Genomic DNA, 21,756 nt, shown 5'->3' on the forward strand with positions numbered 1-21,756 from the left:
TTTTAGGAACTAATCACGCTATAATAAATGAAATTATTGTAAAATAAACGCGAAGGAACTTACAGAGTGGTGTCAATATAGTTTGTTCTGTGTCTATCCCAGGAGATCAAATGGCAAATAGACCATTTCACTTATTCATATCCAACACGCTACGGGTCAATGATTCAACACATTAGCTTCATGTTTTATATTCAGTTTACTCATACATATATTTTCAAGCTGTCTTCGCCGCGCCATTAATTCGCCAAGTCGGGCACTTGACCTAGATCAAGGTCTGGATATTTTCAATCCATCTGTCCCCGACCGACAGCCTTCTGATCGTAGCGTGATGTTGATTTCAAGGCGTCGTCCGTTTGACGCGGGGCCGTTTCTCTAGCACACATCCTCCTTTTATTAAGCAGCTATTCTCTTATACTTAACCCTTGACCTTGTAGATGGCCTCAGCAAGGCGGCCAACGTTCTCAGAGGTGATACCAGCAACGGAGATACGGCCGTCCTTGGTGGCATAGACGGAGAATTCTTCGGCGAGACGGGTCATCTCCTCAGCAGTCAGGCCAGTGTAGGCAAACATGCCGATCTGGCTGGTAATGTGAGACCAGTCGTGCTTGGAGCCGAGCTTCTCAAGGTTATCCTTGAGGAGAGCACGCATGGAGATGATACGGTCAGCCATCTCCTTGACCTCACCGAGCCACTGCTTGTAGAGGGTAGGGCTGTTCAGAATCTCGGCGGCGATGCGGGCACCGTGGATGGGAGGGTTGGAGTACAGAGGTCGAATGAGAATCTTGAGCTGAGAGTCGACGCGCTTCTTCTCATCGGCATCGGCACAGACCATGGAGAAGGCACCAATACGCTCACCATAGAGACCCTTTGAAATAATTAGCGAACTACTCGAAGAGCCATTATGTCAGTTCACAATATGTTCAAGACGTACCATGTTCTTGGCGAAAGACTGGCAAAGAGCAATGTTGTGGCCCTGCTCAACGAAGTAGCGAACAGCGAAAGCATCCTTGTCAGTATCACCGCTGGCAAAGCCCTGGTAAGCCATATCGAAGAAGGCGAAGTGACCCTTCTCCTTGACGACGTCGGAGATTTGCTTCCACTGCTCCTGGGTAGGATCAACACCGGTGGGGTTGTGAGCACAAGCATGGAAAAGGAAGACACTGCCGTTGGGGGCAGCCTTGACATCAGCAATCAGACCCTCAAAGTCAAGGCCGATGGTCTTCTTGTCGTAGTAGCGGTACTGCTCAACCTCGAGGCCGGCGTGGTTGAAGACGGCCTTGTGGTTAGCCCACGAAGGCTGAGGAATGTAGATCTTCTTCTCGCCAGGGAAGAACTTGGCGAGGAAAGCAGCACCGACACGGAGAGCACCAGTACCAGAGATGGTCTGGGTGATGGTGATGCGGTCCAAGGCCGGGCTGTTGGCGCCATAGGCCAGCTTAGCGGCGGCGGGAGGGAACTCAGGAACACCAGTGATGCCAGCGTACTCCTTGTTCAACTTGGACTCGACGACCTTCTTCTCGGCCTCACGAACGGAAGGGAGTACGTAGGGCTTGCCGGCATCGTCACGGTAGGCACCGACACCTGTATACGAATCGAGTCAGATCGATTCAAAAGATAGCGAGATACCTCCGCATTCGGGGTTGGGTGGGGATGACGTTGCGACATACCCAAGTTGATCTTCTTGTCGAACTTGTCGGCCTTGAAGGCTTCAGTGATACCTGAGAAATGATGTTAACACGATTTTCTGAGGTAATAATGTGTTTTGGGTTTGGCGCAATATGTTCCATACTTGGAGCAACGGGGCGCATTGCACCAGGTGGAAGTCATCGTACGTACCAAGAATGGCCTGTTTGGAATCAAAAGAAGCAATTGATTAGCGACGGAGCTGGCGCAAAGCCCATGTAAAGAAGAAATTACTCACATCCTGTGAAGAATTAGCTTGAGATCACAAAGAACATACGCGACAGAACAGGAAGCAAGCTCATACAGGAGGACCTTGAGGGACGTTGGCCCAGTTGGAGGCAGCGCGGATGGCGGCCAGGTTGTACTGAGCAGGGCGGGCAGCCCGTCGGCTGGCAACTCGGAGTGTGGACAACATTTTGAAGGTAATGATGCGATGGGTTGATGATGGAGGAGAGGTTGGAGGGGAAGGGAGGGACTAAAAGAAAAGAGAGGGAGGAGAAGGAAGATCACTTGAAGCGGTTCTCTAGCGGAGAGTGACTCCTACTACTACAGGTAGACGAGGCGTGGTGAGTCTGGGGCTACCATAATTTTGTCGATCGGGCCTCTTCGGCGGTGGGCTAAAGCAGCTTGTAACCAATCAGATATCAAATTCTGCTTCCAGACCCTTGATTTATGGGGGTCTCAAGGTAGCTCCCACAGAATGAGCTCACCTGCGTCAGGGCATTTTGGTGGACTTTGTTGTGAAATTCTGGTGGGGCTACCCCGGACATCGGCGGCAGTGTTTAGAATCGTAGGTAGTCAGGCCAGGGAAACATTGCTCATGCTGAGTGGTGCGCCTGAAGCGGGTGATTGTGCTTGCTCAACCTTGTTCTTTCTTTTCCTTTTATCCATCACAACTCATCCATTATTCATGCGATTTACCAAGAGACCAATATCATTCCCACGTTTACCTCCAACGTCAATATCCTGCCAGATTAGGATGGCATGATCTAAGTAGTTAAGCTCCAGAAGCCCGGACCCAAAATGCCTACTCAAATCCGCTTGAAGTCCGGGATCTAACTACCTATCCCTGCATCTTGGCGAAAGGCGTTTACACATGTCAACATGAGAGCTTGTTCTCTCGTTCCGGAGCACCGATTATCGATTGCCTTTGCAGCCATCCCCCTCCATCCATCTCCGTGGCAGTATCGAGTTGCTGTTATCATCAACCACTTGCTACCATCAACTCGGGTTCCAGTTTACCTACAAGGCACTCTGAACAAAAAGGCGCCCGGAGGAAAGCAATGGATCTCACTCATAAACCGTCGGCAACCGCATCCCGATCCTGGTCTGGAAAAGACAGTCGATTCTTCTTCCAGCCGCCCGGTCGACTCCGACCTATTTTACCGCGCATCCCTATGAGGGTCTTCCGCTGGGCCTGTAGCAGCGGGTCCGCTGTCATAATGGCATTCCTCGATACAACTTCCGCTTGTCCAGCAGGTCAAATTGCTGCCGCGTACCGTCCACGCTAACACCTAGTTAACATGTTCTACCGCCAAGCCCTTGTTGCGGCTTTTGGTGTCTCATTACACTACAGTTGTGGTAACCACCCACCCACATATGCACGCTCTCTGCCGTCCACCGGCTCCGCCCTCGTGACCGGCCCGGCCCCGTTTGCTAAACGGCGACCGGCTGGCAAGATTTATGTTATGTGATGTCGCCATTCAATACCATTAAACGTTGCAAGTGAGCATATGGAACTTGTTGGATAGACGCACGACGACTAGCTATCTCAAGCTGGAAGCTACTAATATGTACGATAAAAGCGAGTGGGTACAAGTAGGTTGGGAAAGTGATATAAAATAGCATTGCTTCCATTATTGCGATACCTTCCACAAATATATCTTTGGCTCTTTACCCACTCTATCATTATTCTGAATCCATAGCGTATAAGCCTTGTTCCCCAACGCCAACGCCTAAGTGATGCTAACATTAATGCCGATCAAGATCCGAGATATCTCCTTAACCAAGATCTCCCCATCTCGCATGCGGCACGGCTCAGGTGGCCATGAAATCGCTTTTGGGATAGCTTTACCCGATGCCGAGGCACAGCCTCCCAATCTCATATCCTCCATACATGGTCTGAACCATCTGTGCGTGATACAGTGGCTGCTTAGTCTTCAGCATCAACTCATGCTTTGCTATGGACCTTCTCGGATGGCGCATCCACGAGTTCCTCATAACGGTTCATAACGTTCTCCTCAACTGTTTCATTGAACACATCCACCTCGGTTGAAGCAAACTTCCTTGCGCTGATGCCTCTTTCGAAAAGCACGTCAAGTTCTGCAAACGTGCGACCACTCGGCTCCGGCAGTCGAAAGAAGGTGTAAATAATGCACAGAAAGCAAATGCCGCCCTATTATATTTGTCAGCAACATAGAATATTTATTATGTATCTGCCAAGGCTGACTGCTTACCCAAAAGAATCCTGCATAGTTGCCCCAGTCCCAGGCTGTAGGGTTGAGCATGTAGGGTGTCAAAACACTGTTGATGATGCCAACGACGTTGCTATCCACTGGTTAGCTACAACGACCAATGATTGAATCTCGGCGATCGCGTCAAGTGAGAGGAGTGTCCCCAGACTTCACCAATGGTTGCAACTTACTATAGATTGCGGCCAAGAACGACTGTCTTGATTTGCAAGCGACGAGATGACAGTTCGCCGACAAGAGAATAACATACGGTGCCTATAGTCAATTGGTAGAAGAGAGCCCAGATGATCATCATGCAGCCTGTGGCTAATGAAGATTGGGGGCGATGGGCCTCGGGCACCAAGCCAAGGAACCCCATGATGAGCAGCATGGAACAAAGGCCACAGAGGCCATAGAGTACCAACGATCTTCTGCCGATGCCCAAACTCATAAGCCCCCAAGCACCAAAGACTCCTGCCATATTGATACCATACTGGCCAAGGGCAAACGAGTACGCCTTGTCGGCCGAGAGTCCAGATTGTTCGAGGAAATAGGTGGAATAATTGGAGAACGAATTGCCACTCAAATTCTGGATGGCCCAGATCATGCAAACAATCTCCGTGCGGCGAAGGTCGGTGCCCTTGAAGCAATCCCAGTAGGATGCTCCCGCTGTAATCTTCTCTTCAAGGGCGGTGGTATGCACCATCATGGCGATCGTTTCGTCGGCATCAAAGTCGGTCTCACGGTCGAGACTAGTTAAGCGGAGTAGAGCTTCCTTGGCATCCTCGTTGCGGCCTCTTCGGACTAGCCACCAGGGTGATTCAGGAGCAAAGAAGATGCCGATCAGGAGTGGCAACGGCCATATCCACTGGAGGGCATACGGGATACGGTATGCCCACTCATCGTCGCGCTTGAGCATAGAGTGAATGACTCCTATACCAATCTCCTGGCCTAAACCCCAGCAGAAGTTGACATATGTGGTCAGATAACCACGCAGAGCGACTGGACAGACCTCGGATGCATAGGTGATTGTCAGGGTTTGAAAGATGCCCCAAGGAATACCGCAAAGGATCTCGGCTACAAGCAGAGTCTGAACGTTCTGGGCAGTAAAGAAGATGGTTGTGAAACCAGCTACACAGACAAGACATGCCATGACAGTATAACGATAACCAAATCGTTCTGAGATCCAACCATTTATAAAGAGGCCAATGATCTCACCGCAGTGGGCTCCCTATATCGTTGACCGTGAGCGTCCGAACCAGGAATTATGGAAGGAAGACTTACGTTGCTTAGACCAGCTTGCCAGGGGGCTGGCACCTGATACTCTCCATCATCACCCAGGACACCATACTTTTTGTTAAACTGAGGAAAGGCATCTAGGAACAGATGTTAGTGGAATGGTCACGACTACTGTATCTGATAATGTGTATGGGCATCGGGTCATCAGGCGGGCCTGGGCACGTACAGAAGTTATTAACAAGGGAGATATCATAGCCCTCCATTACGATACACGTGGAGATGAGGACACTCCAAAAGATAGCCTTAGGGTAGAGCTTGATACCTTGACGAATGGTCATGTTACGCTCTTTGTGAGCTGCGGCGCGGGCATGCTCGACAATGCTGACGTGCGTCTTGTTCGGATCCTGAATGTCCACACCGGCCGGGACACCGGCGGTAGTATCTGAGGGCGGGGCCGTAGCCGGGGCCGGCGACACCTTGTCTTGGGTATCGGCCATAGCTTCAGCTGCTTCAAGCTGCGACGCTCAATATCAAAGCGATAAACAATCAAGTCTTGTTAACCAAGACTAAAGAAGACAGAGAGTATTGCACCTAATGGAGCAGCAGCCAGGGCAAGAACAGTATCAAGTATAATGCCTATGATCTGTTCCTGGTTCTCTATAGGCGGTGTCGAGTAGCTCACAGGTGAATGAGGTATACAGATTTGAAGTTGGGCATGTATGAGGGAAGTGTCACTTCAAATAGGCCCAGTCGAGATACGCTGTCAGATAAGAGAGATAAAAAGTGTACGATAATAATGATGGCAACAGCTCCTGGTGCACGACCTGTAACAACAAGTGCGTAGCAGCAACAGAGATTAAGCAAAGCAAAGAAGAGGACACAAGAAGTGAGAAAGACTGATGGGGTAATGGGAGGGACCAAAAATGGAGCCAGAGGTTGATGATTTTTATCCTAGGGGCGGATAGTCGGATCAAAGCGGGACAAGCCATGGCAGACCGAGCATGGCAGAATCATTATAAACACTAACAGATCAGCAGGAACAGAGGTAGACAGTAGCACGTGTGTGAGGAACATAACTGCCTATCTGACGGCACTCAAGCATACCCATATGTACTTGCACGTCTGTACATTACAAGTGGAGTCTTTGATTTCACTCTTTTAGATAAGTGTCGATTTTATTCTAAGAACAATATCGAATAAGGTAAATCAGCAAACTGGGAGAATCAATGTCACATCTACTTACTCTAGCTCTAACAATCAGACTTAATGAATTTTACATTGACAATAAACGTCTACGATTCAAGCTTACCTCTCTCCAAAGTTGAAAAAAAAACCATCCACGACTGCGGAGCCTCATCTTGGCTAAACTCTCCTTGTCTCCAACGCCCAGGAGCTAGAACAAATCGATGGCCAGTTAGCGCCACCAAATCTTGTAAACCCCTGGAGCTACTGGCAATAATTGGAGCACTCTTTCCACGGCCGTGGTGAGGCCGATAATTCCTCACCGACCATTTCACCCTACCTTTCGTGCCGAAGACTCCAGTAATGTTGCAATTTTTGAGCTGAGGAGCTCCCGAGCCATTGACTGTCTAGACCACTCAAGTTTTCTTGCCTGTAATAAAGAGATCATCCATATAATTCTGATCATCCATCGTGAGAGGAATTGGGGTCAGTGTTACTCCAATTCTCCAAAGCCAAGACACGGTTTGGCTCCACTTCTGACTACCTACAAATCGTGAAGCGACTCAAGTCTACTTTTACAAATAACTGCGATCCAACTATCATCAATTGGTGGATTGTTGTCACTTACCACGATACCACCGTGCGGGGACTTTAAACAGTCTCTAATCAAGGGTTCGGGGAAGAGGTGGGGATATCTATCTAGGTAGTTTGGGGTAGTGGTAGTAAAGCACTTCCTTCAATGCGTGATACCATTCATTCCAGGCGAAAATGTCAACTCAGTTCATTAGAATTTAAACTATTTCTTTGCTCAAGTACTATCGACGCCCAAACTTAAAATTTCAGACTGAGGAAGATATAAAGGCAATAGCAAGTAGAAGAGCGAACAACGAGCTCACAGAGGGTTTTGTCTGAGATGCAGTATCTTCCTCGTCGTCATCCGCCTTCTTTTTACCATCAGGATGATGATCGCTTGGCTCCTCATCGGAAGGCTGCGGCGTCAATATCCAGACACTACTCCTGTTGCCACGAAGTTCGCCGCTTGCAAGGTCGACTGTAGCCGTCGAACCGAGCATCTTGCCACTTTTACTGATGCCAACTGCTCGAGCAGATCTGGGAGGCGGTAGTCCTAGCCCTTCGAGATGGATTTCCGTTTCAAACCCGGACCGGGACGAGTTTGCAAGAAGTCTGGGAGTAGAGGTGACGTTTGTTTCATCTTCGACTGCGTACTAGTATAGGATTAGTTCGGTTATGTTGCATAATTTCATAGTAACATACCAACTCCCATCTATGAACTTGGGTATCGCCATTCCAAGACACATAAACGGTAGCATTTGATATGTCTTCCCCAAGAGCTAACGAAGCAATAGAAGGACCCCATGGGGGCCGGCCAATCCAATCCATCTTCCAGGCACGATAAACAGACATATCGGTGTCTGGGTCGGTTTCGGATATGTGGGGGATCACCCCTTGTTGAATGTCCATCACGACAGTCCCGCTGGGCGAATGTTCGGTGATGCCCGGGTTTGCCCCCCAGCCGACAAGAAAGTTTCCATTGTCCAAGCCCTGGACACTGCCTCCTGAACCAGACGATATTTTCTGCGGATGATAAAACTCATGTAAGAGCTGAACTGTCATTTTTTCATAGTCGAGTTCCACAACAACGCCCCGAGAACAATTATCGTCATCGCACATTCCGCTTTCAGTGACTTGGTTGTCAAAGAAGCTCAATCGGCTCTCGTTACCTTGAACGAACCTTGCGTTATATTGATTGGCGAAGTTGGTCGCGTTGCCGCCGCTGAGGTCTTTGAACTGATTGTGTTTCCCTCCAAGAATCCATCGTGGATCCAATGTGTCAGCATGGAGAAGGATAATCGCCGACAATCCTCTTGATGAGACAAGATAATGATTCTCCGAGGTCTGCATATTGTGAGCACAGGTTTGGGTGAGTTGGAAAGCAACTTGCCTTGAAAACGCTGTCTATATGAAACCAGTCGAAGCCATGGCCGCCCATGTAGGTCTTTTCTGGGTCATAATCAATCATCGTATCAGTCAAGTTGACGTGTGTAAATGATCTCCACACATTGAAGACTCGGTCCGTATCAAGATCAACCTCTTGGAAAATGGAATCACTCAGCCAGCCATCTATGTCTCCCCCAAGAACAGTCAAGTTGTACCTGACATCCTGGTACGCAGTCAAAAGAGCAGTTCCCTGGGTGGTGAATTCGAAATCGTGGATGTCGGCCTCAACAGCTCCCAAGTCCCGGACTGAAACTGACCATTTCAGTTGATAGTTGGCATCGAAAGCGTGGCAGCGGCCACCTTCAATGAAGGTGAGATACTTGCCTCCATTCCTCACCTGTGCGCGGGCATCGAAAGTCCGTTCGTACTCGATGTCGGCATACACAAGGCTCAAGTCTTTGCTTGAAAATATGGCAGGTCCCGATTTGTCGCCATATTCCAATGTGAGGAAGAGAAAACCAGAGCTATCGACAAGGCCGGGCTCAAAGATATTGATCTGAAAGACTGGAGCGACTGCATCTGAAGATTTGAAGGTCTGAGAAGGAAACTGGCCGAGAAATCCCTTGTTGTAGACCGCTAAGTCTTTGACAGGGTCCACGTCTGCCAAGGATAGAGCAGCTAGCAAAGCAATTGCTATCGTTTGCACCAAAATTGAGAGCATATTAGGAGTGAAGAACGAGTGTGAGTTTGTATAGGAGCAATTGAAGCAAGATCAAAAGTAGCAATCAGAATTTAATAACAGAGTTCCAAGAAGACTCCAAAACTGTGCGTGCAGAGGGAGAAAAGGTCAAGTTCGTTACTACGCTCGATGTAAGACAAGAGTTTCAAACACATCTGAAGAGTGTTCAAGAAGATGGCATTCGTTACCGGGTGGCAGTCGCACTGGGCCGTTCTGTGCCTCCTTCCCTTCATGAAGCGTGAAACTGTAAAACGTGAGGCAGGAACGTCTGAGGGAGATCTTCCATGGCTTCCTACTAGTTATGCAGTATCCAAGTTTACACGAACAATAGAAGGATCAATGTCGTACATGCTGCCACAAGGTCCCTTGCATTGATCAGATACGTGCCTGCCTGTCACCCACCTTATTTATTCATGAATCATTTCGAAGTCAGTGTTGCCTGTGTAGGCAGTTTCATGAGAAGGGCAGGACCTGCCGGCGACTGATCAATTTTCATGCATGAGCGAGGAAGTATTCATTAACCATATACTCGCAATATCGATCGCATCGATTTATGACAACCTAATCCGAAATATTTAAGAATGTTAAAATTACAACAAAGTGCGAGGTCGAATTTCGACACTACAGGGTGGTTGGATGACTAAGCCAAGCTCCATCAGCTTTATTGTCGTCATTACAACTTCACTCAGTTTCTTCTATCTTAATACTATAATTTCCTTTGTTGTACGTAATCTTGACTTTCGCCGTGACTGAATTTCAATCATGTCTTTCTCGTTTCTCCGTTCGCCTTTTGTCTGCCGCCGTTGCCTCCAAGCATCACGCCGGCATGGGACATTGCCACTTACTCACTACTCAACGCAAGCCGGCGCATCTAAGGTGGAGGAGCAACAACCAAACAGTACCACAGAGAAGGAGAAAAAAAGTAGCGATGCACCAGCACCAGAGAAGGAACCAGGTCCAATGGCTCGGCGCTTGGAAGAAGCCACAGAGGAAGTCCTCTTCACAGGCGGAAGAGCCGGGCGTCGAGCTGTAGAGGACGCGGGCTTCTCAGAAGAGCTCAAGGAGAGGCTTTTGAGCAAAATTGCCGGTGCGGAATTCAAATCCGAACATGCTAGTGCCTTTGCAGAAGCTGGCCTTTCACCATCGGTAGGTGAGGGCACACGTCATATTGCCTTGGCGCAAGCGTGGACAGGGGAAGAGCATACAGCAGATACAGTTCTTCGAATGCTAGATGATGCCAAAAAAACCCTTGCTCCTGGTTTGAGGGGCAAATTTCAGCCACCTCCTGTGGACATGCGACTGCGTGGACAACCAAAACAATCTGCTGGTGAGAAGGTCGCCAAGGCGAGGGATAAGGTGAACACCTACGTAGGAATAGGGGGCCAACAGGCAAAGAACGGCATGAGTGAGGATGAAAAGGAGGCATGGCGAAGGGAACTTCGAGAGCGCTTTGAGCCTGGAGCAAGAGCGCTGCCAAATTCAATCACGGGTCTTGCGGCTCTGGCAAACGAGCGCATCGAGAACGCTATTGCGCGAGGGCAATTCAAGAACATACCACGAGGGAAGGGCGTCGAGCGTGATACTCGTGCTGACAACCCCTTTATTGACACGACGGAGTATATCATGAACAAGATGATTCAACGACAGGATATCGTACCACCCTGGATAGAGAAGCAGCAGGAGCTCGCAAAAGAGGCGGCGGCATTCAGAGGCAGGTTGCGTAATGACTGGCGACGATTAGCGGCGAGGATGATTGCTTCTCGAGGTGGACCACTGCAAGAGCAGATACTTAGGGCGGAAGAGTATGCTGCTGCAGAAGAAGTGCACAATCCGATCAGAAGAAAAAACGACTATGGGGAAGTAGAAGAGCTGAAGGCTGCGTCGCCGGTGGTTGGAAGACCATTTCGTGATTCAGCATGGGAGCAAGCTGAAGCGAGTTATCACAAACTATCGATCGAGCGCCTCAATGCTCTAACGCGAAGTTACAACCTCATGGCGCCAGACTTGGCAAAGAAGCCATACTTCTCGCTTGATAGGGAACTCAAGGCATGTTTTGCTGAAGTTGCTCCTACAGTCGCTCGCGAGATTCAGGACCGTGCGACGGGTGGAAAGGCAAGGAGCTTGGGAGGAGGAGGCCAAGCGGGTAAACAGACTGGCCTACTGGAGACGTTGACTGGAAGTGATAAAGTCAAGGTGCATGTCGAGGCCCAGAGAAAGGCATATGGTCTGAAAGAGTGGTGGAGAGACGTGTGGAAAAAAAACTGAGTTTTCAAGTATTGGTTGGAAGTAAACAATCGACGCATATAGCCCAGCAATCTTGAATCTAAATATTGTTAAAGGCTGCTGTACAGTTATGTGAGAAGTTAAGAATATCAGTCTTTGGTATATGCTGTCCTATCCCTGATCCCCGATTCATAAGACTCCTCATTATCCAAATTTATACATGAAGCCCAAGAAGAATATAAATACCAACACCCTTATATATATATAGCTCCGCAACACCATTAGTACCCAACTTTTTGTTCCACTTCTTAACTCCTTGTGCATGGCCTAGGCTCGTATCACAAGAGCCTATGGCTCGCACCGCTATTTCCTATATATATCCGGTCCCAACCCAAACTCCATGTTCGATGTCGTGTCAGTACAATCCTTTTCCGTTTTGTTTCTATTTATGCATAAGAAGAGCACAAACAACAGGGCACTAGCTCCTAGATTCGCCCTTCTTCAAGAACTTCTCGCTCGATCTCAACCTGTCCGAATTCCCCTGTGCGTCGTCGCTCCATGACCCAACGTGTAGCGCCACTGTCTTCCTCTTTGGTGTATGATATGCTGTCGGCTGAGCCTTTATGCCGGTGCCCCATACCAGGGCGCTTAGGAACAACGCTAGGCTCGACCATGCTAGCCCTATTGGAAGGCACTAAGGGGCTCACCATGGCTGATGACGGCATGCTCTCTTCTGGATCCGACACTGGTGAAATAGGGTTGTCGTAAGACTTTGATGCAGGTCTGCTAACGTCGAGAGGGGGGATTTGAGCATCATTCTTAACACCAGTTTCAAGCTTAGCCAACGTTGGGACAGGTGGTGGGGACAGCGTAAAGCCAGGAATGCCACCTGTCAACGTCGGGCTTCCTGAGGCGCTTACGCTATCCGAGTCGTGGCTGATGGTAGAAAGAACCGAGTTCTTCCGGGTGTGGAAAGTCGTTGGGCTCATAAAGCTCTGGCCCCAAGGTGAGGTGGACATGTCACCTCTTTCGGATCGTGGGGACCCGTTTTGGCTGGACACAAGGCTTGCTTGAGAACCCCCCCAAGCCCGGGACCTAAGCCGGAGAAGAGCAGATAAGGTCATCTCGTCGCCGCGATCGCCAAGAAGAGCAAGTTGAGCCAGACCAGGGCTTTGCAGGGGCGTTGTTCCTCCAAAGCCAGGCATACCAAGACTCATGAACGAGTTTCTGTTAGAGTATTCGGATCGCTCTGTGATGGGCGTAAGGTTCGGTTCTCTTGATATCATACGCCCGCTGGTGCTGCGATCTAAACCACCCTTTGGACCAAAGAAGCCACCATTGGCATATTCAAATTCTGGTCCTTGTTGTTGACCAGCTGAAAAGAAGCCAAATTCCTGACCATACCAGCCATCACAGTCGTTCGCCAAAGCGCTTGCATTGGCTTCAGCGATGATAGCATCGTCATCAAGCTCCAGATCGGCCATATTCTCATACGTATCATCATAATCACCATAGTCATCGAAACTCTCATAGTCGTCCTGGTTAAAGGCATTATCATGGTCTGGCACGTCTGCCGAATGATCTGGCACAGGCAGGCTAGTTTCAACAGGTGGTGGTGTTGAACCGCGTTGAAACTTGCCCGATGCTGCCGCTTTATAAGCCGCCGCAGCGAGAGCAGCCTGATACACTGCAAAAGGATCATCTCCCGAAGGAGACGACGATTGACCCACAGTTGTTGGGGCAGGAGATGGATTGGGGACAGGGCTGTCCCTCACAGCTTCGTGTTCGACCTCTTCTTTTTCACCGGCACTCAACGATGTATGAGCCGTTGTCTGAGGAATCTCTGAAGTCACAGAGAGTGGTTCTGTTGAGTCAGATGCTCTATTCGGTTCATCTTGATTTGTGGATCGTTTTTGTGATTGGGCATGCGCAAAGGCGCCTGCTATCGGTCGACCAAATTGATCGGTATCGTTATTGTCAAATATCGATTCGTCAAAAGGGGTATCATCCCATTCTGGAGGAGCAGCAAGGTCCTCGGCGAATTCGTTTCTCTCAAATTCTAACATGCCATCGTCGTAATAGAGCTCGTCATCGTTTAATGGGCGTCCAGTATTTATGCGTGGCAGGTCCTGGTTTTTCTGGAATGCCGCTTCATTCTCGAGACTGGGCACCCTCGGAATGTCCAATCCTTGAATTCCCAGCCCACCTGCCTCCATCTCTTGACTCATCCGCTGGTCGAGGGGTACTCTAGGAGACAACGGAGACAGCATCTCTGGCGTATATTGACTCATGGCAAACCCAATCCGATTACCCTCTGGATCCCTCGGGGTTGGCAAGAAGCCAGCGCTGCGAGGACTGGTCATCGATGATGTAGGACCCGATCGTTGAAAGACAAAGCCAGAAAAGTTTTCCTGGTCGTTGTCTGGATCAAGCTCTTCGTCCAAGCCGTCATCCATGCTTCCATTAAGTGTGTTGTTCAGATTGTTGTCAAATGTGCTGAGGGTTCTATTCAAAGTATTGTTCATGTTGCCGCCCGCGTGGTCGTCCATGTTATCGTCCATGTGATCGTCCAGCCCGTTGTTGAAATCAGCATCCATACCATCAAAGTCATCGCCAACCATGGGAATATCCTCTTCGAAGCCATCATCGTCCATCATTGCATCGTAATCGAAACCATCATCATCAAAATCCTCAAAGCGCGAGTCTCGTGGGGCAGATACATCTGCAGTCTTTTTCTCAAGCTCTCGTTGACGATGCCTATCTTCAAGAAGTTTCTCCTGTTTTGCAGCACCAATCATGTCAAAACTGAACCTCGACGACGTACTCTTCATATGTCGAGGTATCGCAGACGGTATATCCTTACCTGATAATCCAGATAGTGACGGGCCTCGCGACCTCCCTGCCTGGTGAGAAACCGACGGTCTATCATGGACATATGCATCTTCATCAATCAAACGCGATGCTCGGGGCGACTTTGGTTGAACTGAAATCGGTGCATCATCCTTAGGAGGTACTGGGGGCGCATCTGACAGTGTAAGAGCAACTAAGTCAGGCACAGGGGCTTGGGGCGCTGCAGAGGCTGTGCTTGGTGTCATCTTGAGCGCCCTTGAGTCCTGTGAATAGATAGAATCGGAAGCATCACTGGGCATACGTGTTGTCAAATTTGAGGCTGAGAGGGGGGTTTGTTCAGTCTGAGTGGACGACGGGCTCAGGAACATGTCTTGAATGGGAAGAGGAGCGGACATGGGGACTGGCGAAGCGAGAGATGTTTGCGCAGTATCCCTGTTTGGAGTGTTCCTCTTTGGCCGTGGTGCACTGAAATCATGGACCCGAGTTCCCATGATGCGAGGATCATACACCGGATCCTCACGGCGCTTGGCCAAGGGTAATGGGCGTAAGTCAGGGGCATGCTGACTGTTTTTGCGCCTCATCAATAGTGTTGACATTGGTTTCTTAAGAAACGGCAGCCCTTTCTTGGGCTTGGGGTTTTCAGTGTTGCTTGTTGTCTGTGTAAGCGAGGGCAGTTCTGTAACCAGACGGGTACCTGCAGGACGGCGACCGGTAGGCTGCTGAAGATCTGTGGGTGTGCTGAAAGAAGATGTAGCTCTCGTATTCTTTATAACCTGCGGCGACGGCCGTAAGGGGGAATTATTCGAAGTCAATGATGGCTGAGAAGCTGAATGCTGACCAAGTAGGCCAGTTCCTCTTTTGCTGTCGTTAGCTTCGGTAGCTTGTGCTTCCAGATCACGCTGGTATTTTCTAAGAGCGACACCACCAATGAAGGACGATGTTTTGGAGGTCGGTTGTGGTCGAGTATCTAACAGGTTTGTCGCTGCAGCATTTTGACGGCCATCTCGTGACTTCCCTATATCTTCTGTGGTAACACGAGATATGGGCGGTAGAGTAGGAGGCAAGGTGGAGGGATTCGAAGATGTTGGTCGCAATTCTGGAGAGAGAGCATCGGGAGAGAAAGGCGCAGGGTGGCCAGCAGGTGAAGTAGGAGTTTGATCAGGAGAGGGCGAGGTAGGATTCGATGGCGGCCCTCGCCTGTGGAACCGCAGATGGGAGAGCATACCGAAGAACCGGGCTCTGCGTCGAGTCGAGGTGAATCAAAACGTCGACGGCGGCTGGGTGGGGGTAGCGCGGGAGCACTCAAGCTTGCGTAAGGTGACCGATACAATACGTATTTAGTGAGAAAAGGGCAGCGCATCCGTGGGTCAGCATCCGATGGTGTACGGTAAGGAGGTCGAGGCAAGTAATCGAGACGCGCTCATGGCATGACTCAAGGGGTCGTAGTCGCAAGAGGCAAGACAAACATGGTGGTAGACTTGCTTGGGCTGGGCGTGGAGGGGACGGAGCCGGGTATCGATAGTGGGCAGCAAGGGAGTGTTGGTAATCCTACACTACTCTGTAATGGTTGTCGCAAGACCGAGGCAGGGGTATAGTTGATAGACTGCCTTGGGGAAGAAAGGACGAGACGAGACGAGATGAGATGGATGCTGTTAGAAGGGAGGCTGAGGCAGTTCCGGTACCAAATGATAACCTAATCGATCCAAGACGTGGTTGGTGACGGAATTATGGTTTCAAAACACCCGATCTAAAAAGCCAGTCATGGATATTGCACGTGCATAAGCCACTTTAATTAATACAACTCTGACACGATTACAAAGGTAGCAGAGTAAAATTGAGGGTCCCTCGATTCAATGCAAGGCACAAAATTACGAATATTATTAGACATGTTGTAAATATCCAAGGGAGCTATAAAGTTTGTTAGTTATCGGCTTGGACACTTCTATAGAATAAGATTTAGATTTCTTTAAGAGGACTTGTCGTTGGTAGATAGTGGGGCTGTTGTGTCGCAACAGGCTTTACGCCGTCTCTATAAAAAGAAACCCTTTTTTACCTGTCTACGGATACCTATCCCTTCCATTAACAAAATGTATCAACAATAATACAGAAAATTTTGCACCCAAGGCACGCTCCTACCCGTGATGGTCCTCTTTCTTTTAGCAGACAGTCTTCAACACGACAATAATACCCCTTGCTTTTGCATGCAAAGGGCAGCTTTAGTTGCCTCCACTTACACGATCGCCCTTCATAATGGGAACCTCTCAATAGCAGAACATTTACAGTACAATAGGGCATGGCTTGACAAAGGGGTCAGCATCATGTTTCTTTTTATAAGGGAAAGGGGTCACTTTTCTTCTTCTTCTTTTTTACTGTAAAAAAAAAAAAACCAATTAGACTTTGAGAAGCCCCCCCCCCATCAAAAAGTAAAATATAACTTTAACTCTATCCTGGCTCTGCCGCTTTTATAGTGACAATCTCCATGCATGATTCACTTCAACTAATAACTATAATTTGTGTCAAAGGACCTTAGGCGTTGAATTATAGTCCAGCATACCACAAGATACCATCTTCTAATTTCCTATCAGAGTTGTTGGCTGCTTAAAAATGATGCTGACAGTTCAATCAATCTGAGGGGCTTTGCTTAGACGTAGTAATCATGTGAAAACGATTCATATCCAGCCATGTAAGTTCCCACAATGCCACAACATGGCTGTCAGCGTTTGATGGCGTTAATAAATTAAAAGTCAATTGATAAAATTGGAAAGATCCTTTATCTGTGCATTGCTGAATGTCATTGTTCGGTTTGATCTACGTGAATAATTATTTTATTAAAAAAAAATTGAAAAAGGAAGTAGAAAAAAAATATATAAAAAGCACAGTTATGTAACTATTCTATACCCTAACGAACGCCATCATGAGGGATAGTCAGATTAAATACAGTTGCCGCATTAAGGTATTGATGTTAGTGATTAACTCTTAAAGCACAAATTGTAACAGTCAACGTATAAAGGAATTAGAAATACTTATATAAATGTTTCCTATTCAGAGTATAGAGTATATTAGTTAAGAAGTTTATTAGAGATATATTACTACTATTTCAACTTATACTCTAGACTACCTAGATTAGTATTTCACTGGCGATAACACACCATACCTATCTACCTAGGTAGGTATGGTATGGACTGCCTGAATAGATGTTACCCTATACCACTTGGAAATAACGCTGAAAAATTAGAACTTGCATGACAGATTGGTCCGGAAGATTTTCGTATCAAACTTCAAGATCACAAGCCAGGTACGATAGACAGGCTGCCCAACCTTGAAAGTCTAGGCTATTCCTTTGCAGGATAACGACATACTGGTAGACTTCACTAGACAGTCCAGGATGTTGAGGCTCGGCGTAGGTTCGAGATGGAGAGTGCTAGGTAACTTGCCGAGACCTAAACGTGGGGAAGCGGCAAATGACGTACGCATTGTCTGCATCGTAAACGTGATAAACAAGCATTATTATCAGTAGTACATCTGCTTTAGTGTAACGAAACCTGTACAGTTAATTGCCTATTAATCGGGTACGTTGTTACCCTTTGAGGTATCATGTTTGGCCCGTCTCGTGGTTTATTACCGTTTATGGCGGAAGCAAACAACAAACATTCGCATCCATTTAACAGCCCTGTTACACTTTTCCCCACACAAAGGAACACCAAGATCGCAAAACTGTATCCGTATCAATCTCACTGTGACGGTTGACGAATCCCCCATGATGGATGACCCCTTGGCATGTGCTTCCTCTCGCTCTTCTGAGGCTGTGATCTCTCCAAGTTAACAAGGTTAGGCGGCGCCAACCACCACAGCGACCGACCCGACCGACTCCACTGCTGACGACGCATTTCTTGGGTGCAATTTACAGTCTACTCAGCCCGCTGAAGCCAAGCAAAGATAAAGTACAACGAATGGCATTCCAGATATCCATAAATGTGAGGATGAAGGAAAGTGGTCTGCCACAACGGATGACGAGGCCGGAAGACGGCATCGGGATGTGGGTATAACCGCTCACTACATTACGGCTTGCGACGTGACGTGATGCGACACAACTCCAAATAAAGCATTTGATATCGCTTGAAACAGAATAACTGGTAGCTTAGCTTCAGCTCACGGGCTGAGTAGAGACTTGGCTACATTAAATTCCACAATTATTCAAGGGCCTTCTTATCATCTGCCTTGCATTTTTGCAGTGAATTCAACGTTCCTTGATACCAAGTCTCCCGAAAGGTCTTGGCCGCGCAACTGGTGACTCTTGGCGACTACGGTTAGATTTGCTCCAAGGTTTATTACTAGGGGAATCATTAGACTGAGAATATCCATGATAAGTTGCTTATCCCCCGCTGAATGGTGAGCGCTGAACTTATTTCTTACCCCAGGCACAGGCACGTCGACTCGGCTGCACGCGATAACATCCACCTCGTGGGCGCCTGTCAAACATTATTCTTCCATCATCTACAAATTGCATCGCAAAATCCGCCTTGTTTCTATTTTCATCATTTCTCGGCTGCTTATATCCGCTATTCGCTGTCAAATTCCTGGTCTAGTCTGTTCTCGATCCGCCTCGCTCAAACTTAATCACCGGCTCTCACTGTCAACACCTCCCTAAACGACAACGCTTAATCACAAGGGGAATTTAGTATTCACTATCAACGAACTGTTGCCTCCAACCGGATCATCGGCAACATAGTCATATTGCAGTTCTCGACGCCCTTTCCTATTTCTTGTTTCTGTTCCTGAGCCACAAATCAATAACACGAAATAAACTTATATGTCCCACCCAAGGCCCCAATCCGAGTATTCATTTCGCCTCGGCCTTTCTCAATCCGACCTTATCACTTTACCACATCATGATAAACACATTATGGAAGTCGCCTGCCGAGCTCGATCATCAAATCCCCGGTCGTCGTGACAGTCAGGATTCCATCATGAGCCGACTCGGTGGAAAGAACGTCTTTATCTTCTGCTCTTCTCGCATGTGGCGCGGCGTACCCAAACTCTTACTCCAAATCTCTGCCATATTTTTCACCAGTTTCCTTGTTTTTGGCATTTTACCAGATCGGTTATCTGGCGGACAGCTTGGTTACGGATATCGGGGAATATTCCCTTGGGGGAGCTATGAGCCAGAACCTGATCGAAATATGAGGATCGTCGTGTTCGGCTCGCCCGATGTTGTAGGCAACGTACAAGATCCTTCAGAGCGCAAAACATGGACAGAGGAGCTATGCGATGAGGTAAAGCAAAAAAAAAACCGATTTATCATTCTTGGTTAACCCCTGAATAGCTCGAATGCACTTCTTATCTATCGTTTGTACCAAAGACTCAGCCGAATAAGGGTCTCATCAGCAACAACATGTATGAGGAGGCAGTCCAGGATCTTCTCAACACTACCAAGTTTACCAATGTGAAGAAAAAGCCAGCCTTGAATTACAAGTATATCGCTAAACAGTATCCCACCCCCTCCAAGGTCCCTGACCTGGCGAGTCAAGTTCAGAGATTTCTCGCGATGCCATCACCTGAAAATACCCCACGCGAGACGGTCTGGATATTCAGCTTTGGAACGTGGGAGATCTGGAATATGGCAGCAATGCCAAGACAAGAATCGGAAGATGCCATCACCTACATGGTCAGACAAATCCTCGATCAGGCCGAGATACTCTACGAACGATCGCTTGACCCTACTTCTATCGCCTACTCTGATTTCTGGACAAACGCGACCGAGTCACAGATTAGTGAACTGACGGCACCCGGCGCTTTAGACAAAGTCGACAGACGCAAATTTGAAAGCTTCCGTATTATCGTGCCCACAATATTTGACATTTCCCTCACACCTGGCTGGCAGGGTCGGAAGACGCCACCTGCGCCTAACAATGTTGTCGAGCAGACCCGAAACGCCGCAGAATTGACTAAATACTGGAACCAAGAGGTGGACTTTGCAGTTGCCGAATGGAAAGACAGGACAACGAAGAAGCCAAAGAGGCCGACATTAAACACTGAGAAAGGAAGGAACACCAAGAGGGCTGAGAGCGTCGAGCCTGTTGAGCATAGCGAAGACACCAAAGAATCGGCGAAAGCCACGTACGAAAACCATCAAGTTATTCAGGCCCCATATCCCATGCGCAATGGGCTGCTGGTAAACATCGACCAAGGAGTTCTCGATGCTATGACTGAAGGTGACATGGAACGTGCGGCAGTTGTGGATTTGAGAGGACGCGGAAAATTGTCCGCTAACGATTCGATGCGGTTCACCGATGTCTGGACACCGTGTGTCAGAGGGGATTTGGCGGATCTCAAGATTAACGAGAAAGAGATCAAGACAGGATGTGAGATCGAACACGACCATCTCTTCTACGACTCTTTTACCATCAGTGAGAGAGCTATGAAGGGTGTGGTAAAGTCGATTATAGGAGATGTTAGGGAGGAGCTCTTCAACCCGGAAGAAAAGCGAAGCTGGTTATATGGCGGTTGGTAGTTTGGGGGAAGGACGTGTATTTTCATTTTCCTTAACTATTTTGCGTTCGTCAGTGATATTCGCTGGTAGATACCCGAGGGACAGGAAGCACGCTAGGGAGATATATGTATGAATAAGGATGGCATGAGCGGTTGGCGTTTTGGGGAATTGCTATTAGTTTAGCCTACGAGGTCGTATTCACGAACAAAACTTTGTACATGAGAGAGCCAAGCTATCTGTATATGGAATTATGAATTAAGCCCTGTATCAAGTAGCGCATATGTCTTGACTAACTTTATTAAATATTGACACATGGCCCAAGACTGAGACTGCTGGTTTCAATTTGATGATATACCGGGAAGCGGGACGCTAGCAAACGGGAATATTGAGCCTAGGATGACAGCCTCAAATGTTAAAGTAAGTGTCATCCAGCAGGGTCCATTTTCATTCCCATAGGCCCCTCGGAGTATCAGAAATTCGGTCCCTGGAAGTATAAGAGATAAAACTAGGCCTATAGTGTAAGATTTATAAAGGTCTGACGTAATACGTTAGTTTATGCTGGCCATACCCCTTGTTCGCCTGTACAGTCAAAGAGCCGCTGGCAATGGTGTTAGTATGAGAACATGGCAGCATGGCTCTAAATCAACACAATTCCAAGTCTTGTTTCAATAGTTTAAAGCACCTGCTGCACAGCCTACTGCAAGCCACCCACTAACTGTCAATCTTGGGTCATTCTTCTGGGCATAGCGTCCTCTAGCGCCCACGCGGATCGATATCCACCCCCACAAGCCTAAAGTCGAAAGAGATCTGCGTCTCTAGCATCACGCAGCGACGTCACAAGGGGAATCGCTCAAGTTAAAATGGAACAAACAACGTCGCAGCCATTAACATATTCCCTGTTAGTGACATTGATAGCGTACTAATGTACCTAACCCATGAGG

The 21,756-nt window shown here is 48.2% G+C and overlaps 6 protein-coding genes across 6 annotated transcripts; 2 read left to right on the forward strand and 4 right to left on the reverse strand.

Annotated features, from left to right (window-relative positions):
- Positions 1–415: 415 nt before the first annotated feature.
- On the reverse strand, positions 416–2,098 carry FSST1_012122 (pyridoxal phosphate-dependent transferase; the record flags this gene model as incomplete). The annotated part of the gene is made up of 5 exons (XM_083235319.1): positions 416–865; positions 932–1,581; positions 1,668–1,718; positions 1,918–1,924; positions 1,988–2,098. 5 exons carry the CDS (start codon positions 2,096–2,098, stop codon positions 416–418), a joined length of 1,269 nt encoding a protein of 422 aa, XP_083081818.1.
- A 1,755-nt stretch (positions 2,099–3,853) lies between these two features.
- On the reverse strand, positions 3,854–5,869 carry FSST1_012123 (uncharacterized protein; the record flags this gene model as incomplete). Its single annotated transcript, XM_083235320.1, has 5 exons — positions 3,854–4,078; positions 4,140–4,230; positions 4,328–5,364; positions 5,418–5,509; positions 5,599–5,869. 5 exons carry the CDS (start codon positions 5,867–5,869, stop codon positions 3,854–3,856), a joined length of 1,716 nt encoding a protein of 571 aa, XP_083081819.1.
- Positions 5,870–7,393: 1,524 nt separating this feature from the next.
- FSST1_012124 (ASST-domain-containing protein) lies at positions 7,394–9,234 on the reverse strand (the record flags this gene model as incomplete). Its single annotated transcript, XM_083235321.1, has 3 exons — positions 7,394–7,780; positions 7,830–8,471; positions 8,518–9,234. The coding sequence occupies 3 exons, from the start codon at positions 9,232–9,234 to the stop codon at positions 7,394–7,396; spliced, it is 1,746 nt and encodes a 581-aa protein (XP_083081820.1).
- Positions 9,235–10,014: 780 nt separating this feature from the next.
- On the forward strand, positions 10,015–11,517 carry FSST1_012125 (DnaJ family domain-containing protein; the record flags this gene model as incomplete). The annotated part of the gene is made up of 1 exon (XM_083235322.1): positions 10,015–11,517. The coding sequence occupies one exon, from the start codon at positions 10,015–10,017 to the stop codon at positions 11,515–11,517; it is 1,503 nt and encodes a 500-aa protein (XP_083081821.1).
- A 443-nt stretch (positions 11,518–11,960) lies between these two features.
- On the reverse strand, positions 11,961–15,548 carry FSST1_012126 (uncharacterized protein; the record flags this gene model as incomplete). Its single annotated transcript, XM_083235324.1, has 1 exon — positions 11,961–15,548. One exon carries the CDS (start codon positions 15,546–15,548, stop codon positions 11,961–11,963), a length of 3,588 nt encoding a protein of 1,195 aa, XP_083081822.1.
- Positions 15,549–19,214: 3,666 nt separating this feature from the next.
- Positions 19,215–20,836, forward strand: FSST1_012127 (uncharacterized protein; the record flags this gene model as incomplete). The annotated part of the gene is made up of 2 exons (XM_083235325.1): positions 19,215–19,598; positions 19,649–20,836. The coding sequence occupies 2 exons, from the start codon at positions 19,215–19,217 to the stop codon at positions 20,834–20,836; spliced, it is 1,572 nt and encodes a 523-aa protein (XP_083081823.1).
- Positions 20,837–21,756: the final 920 nt, after the last annotated feature.

Source organism: Fusarium sambucinum, chromosome III (assembly GCF_050947815.1).
Source record: "Fusarium sambucinum isolate potato_lamoka chromosome III, whole genome shotgun sequence".
Classification (NCBI taxonomy): domain Eukaryota; kingdom Fungi; phylum Ascomycota; class Sordariomycetes; order Hypocreales; family Nectriaceae; genus Fusarium; species Fusarium sambucinum.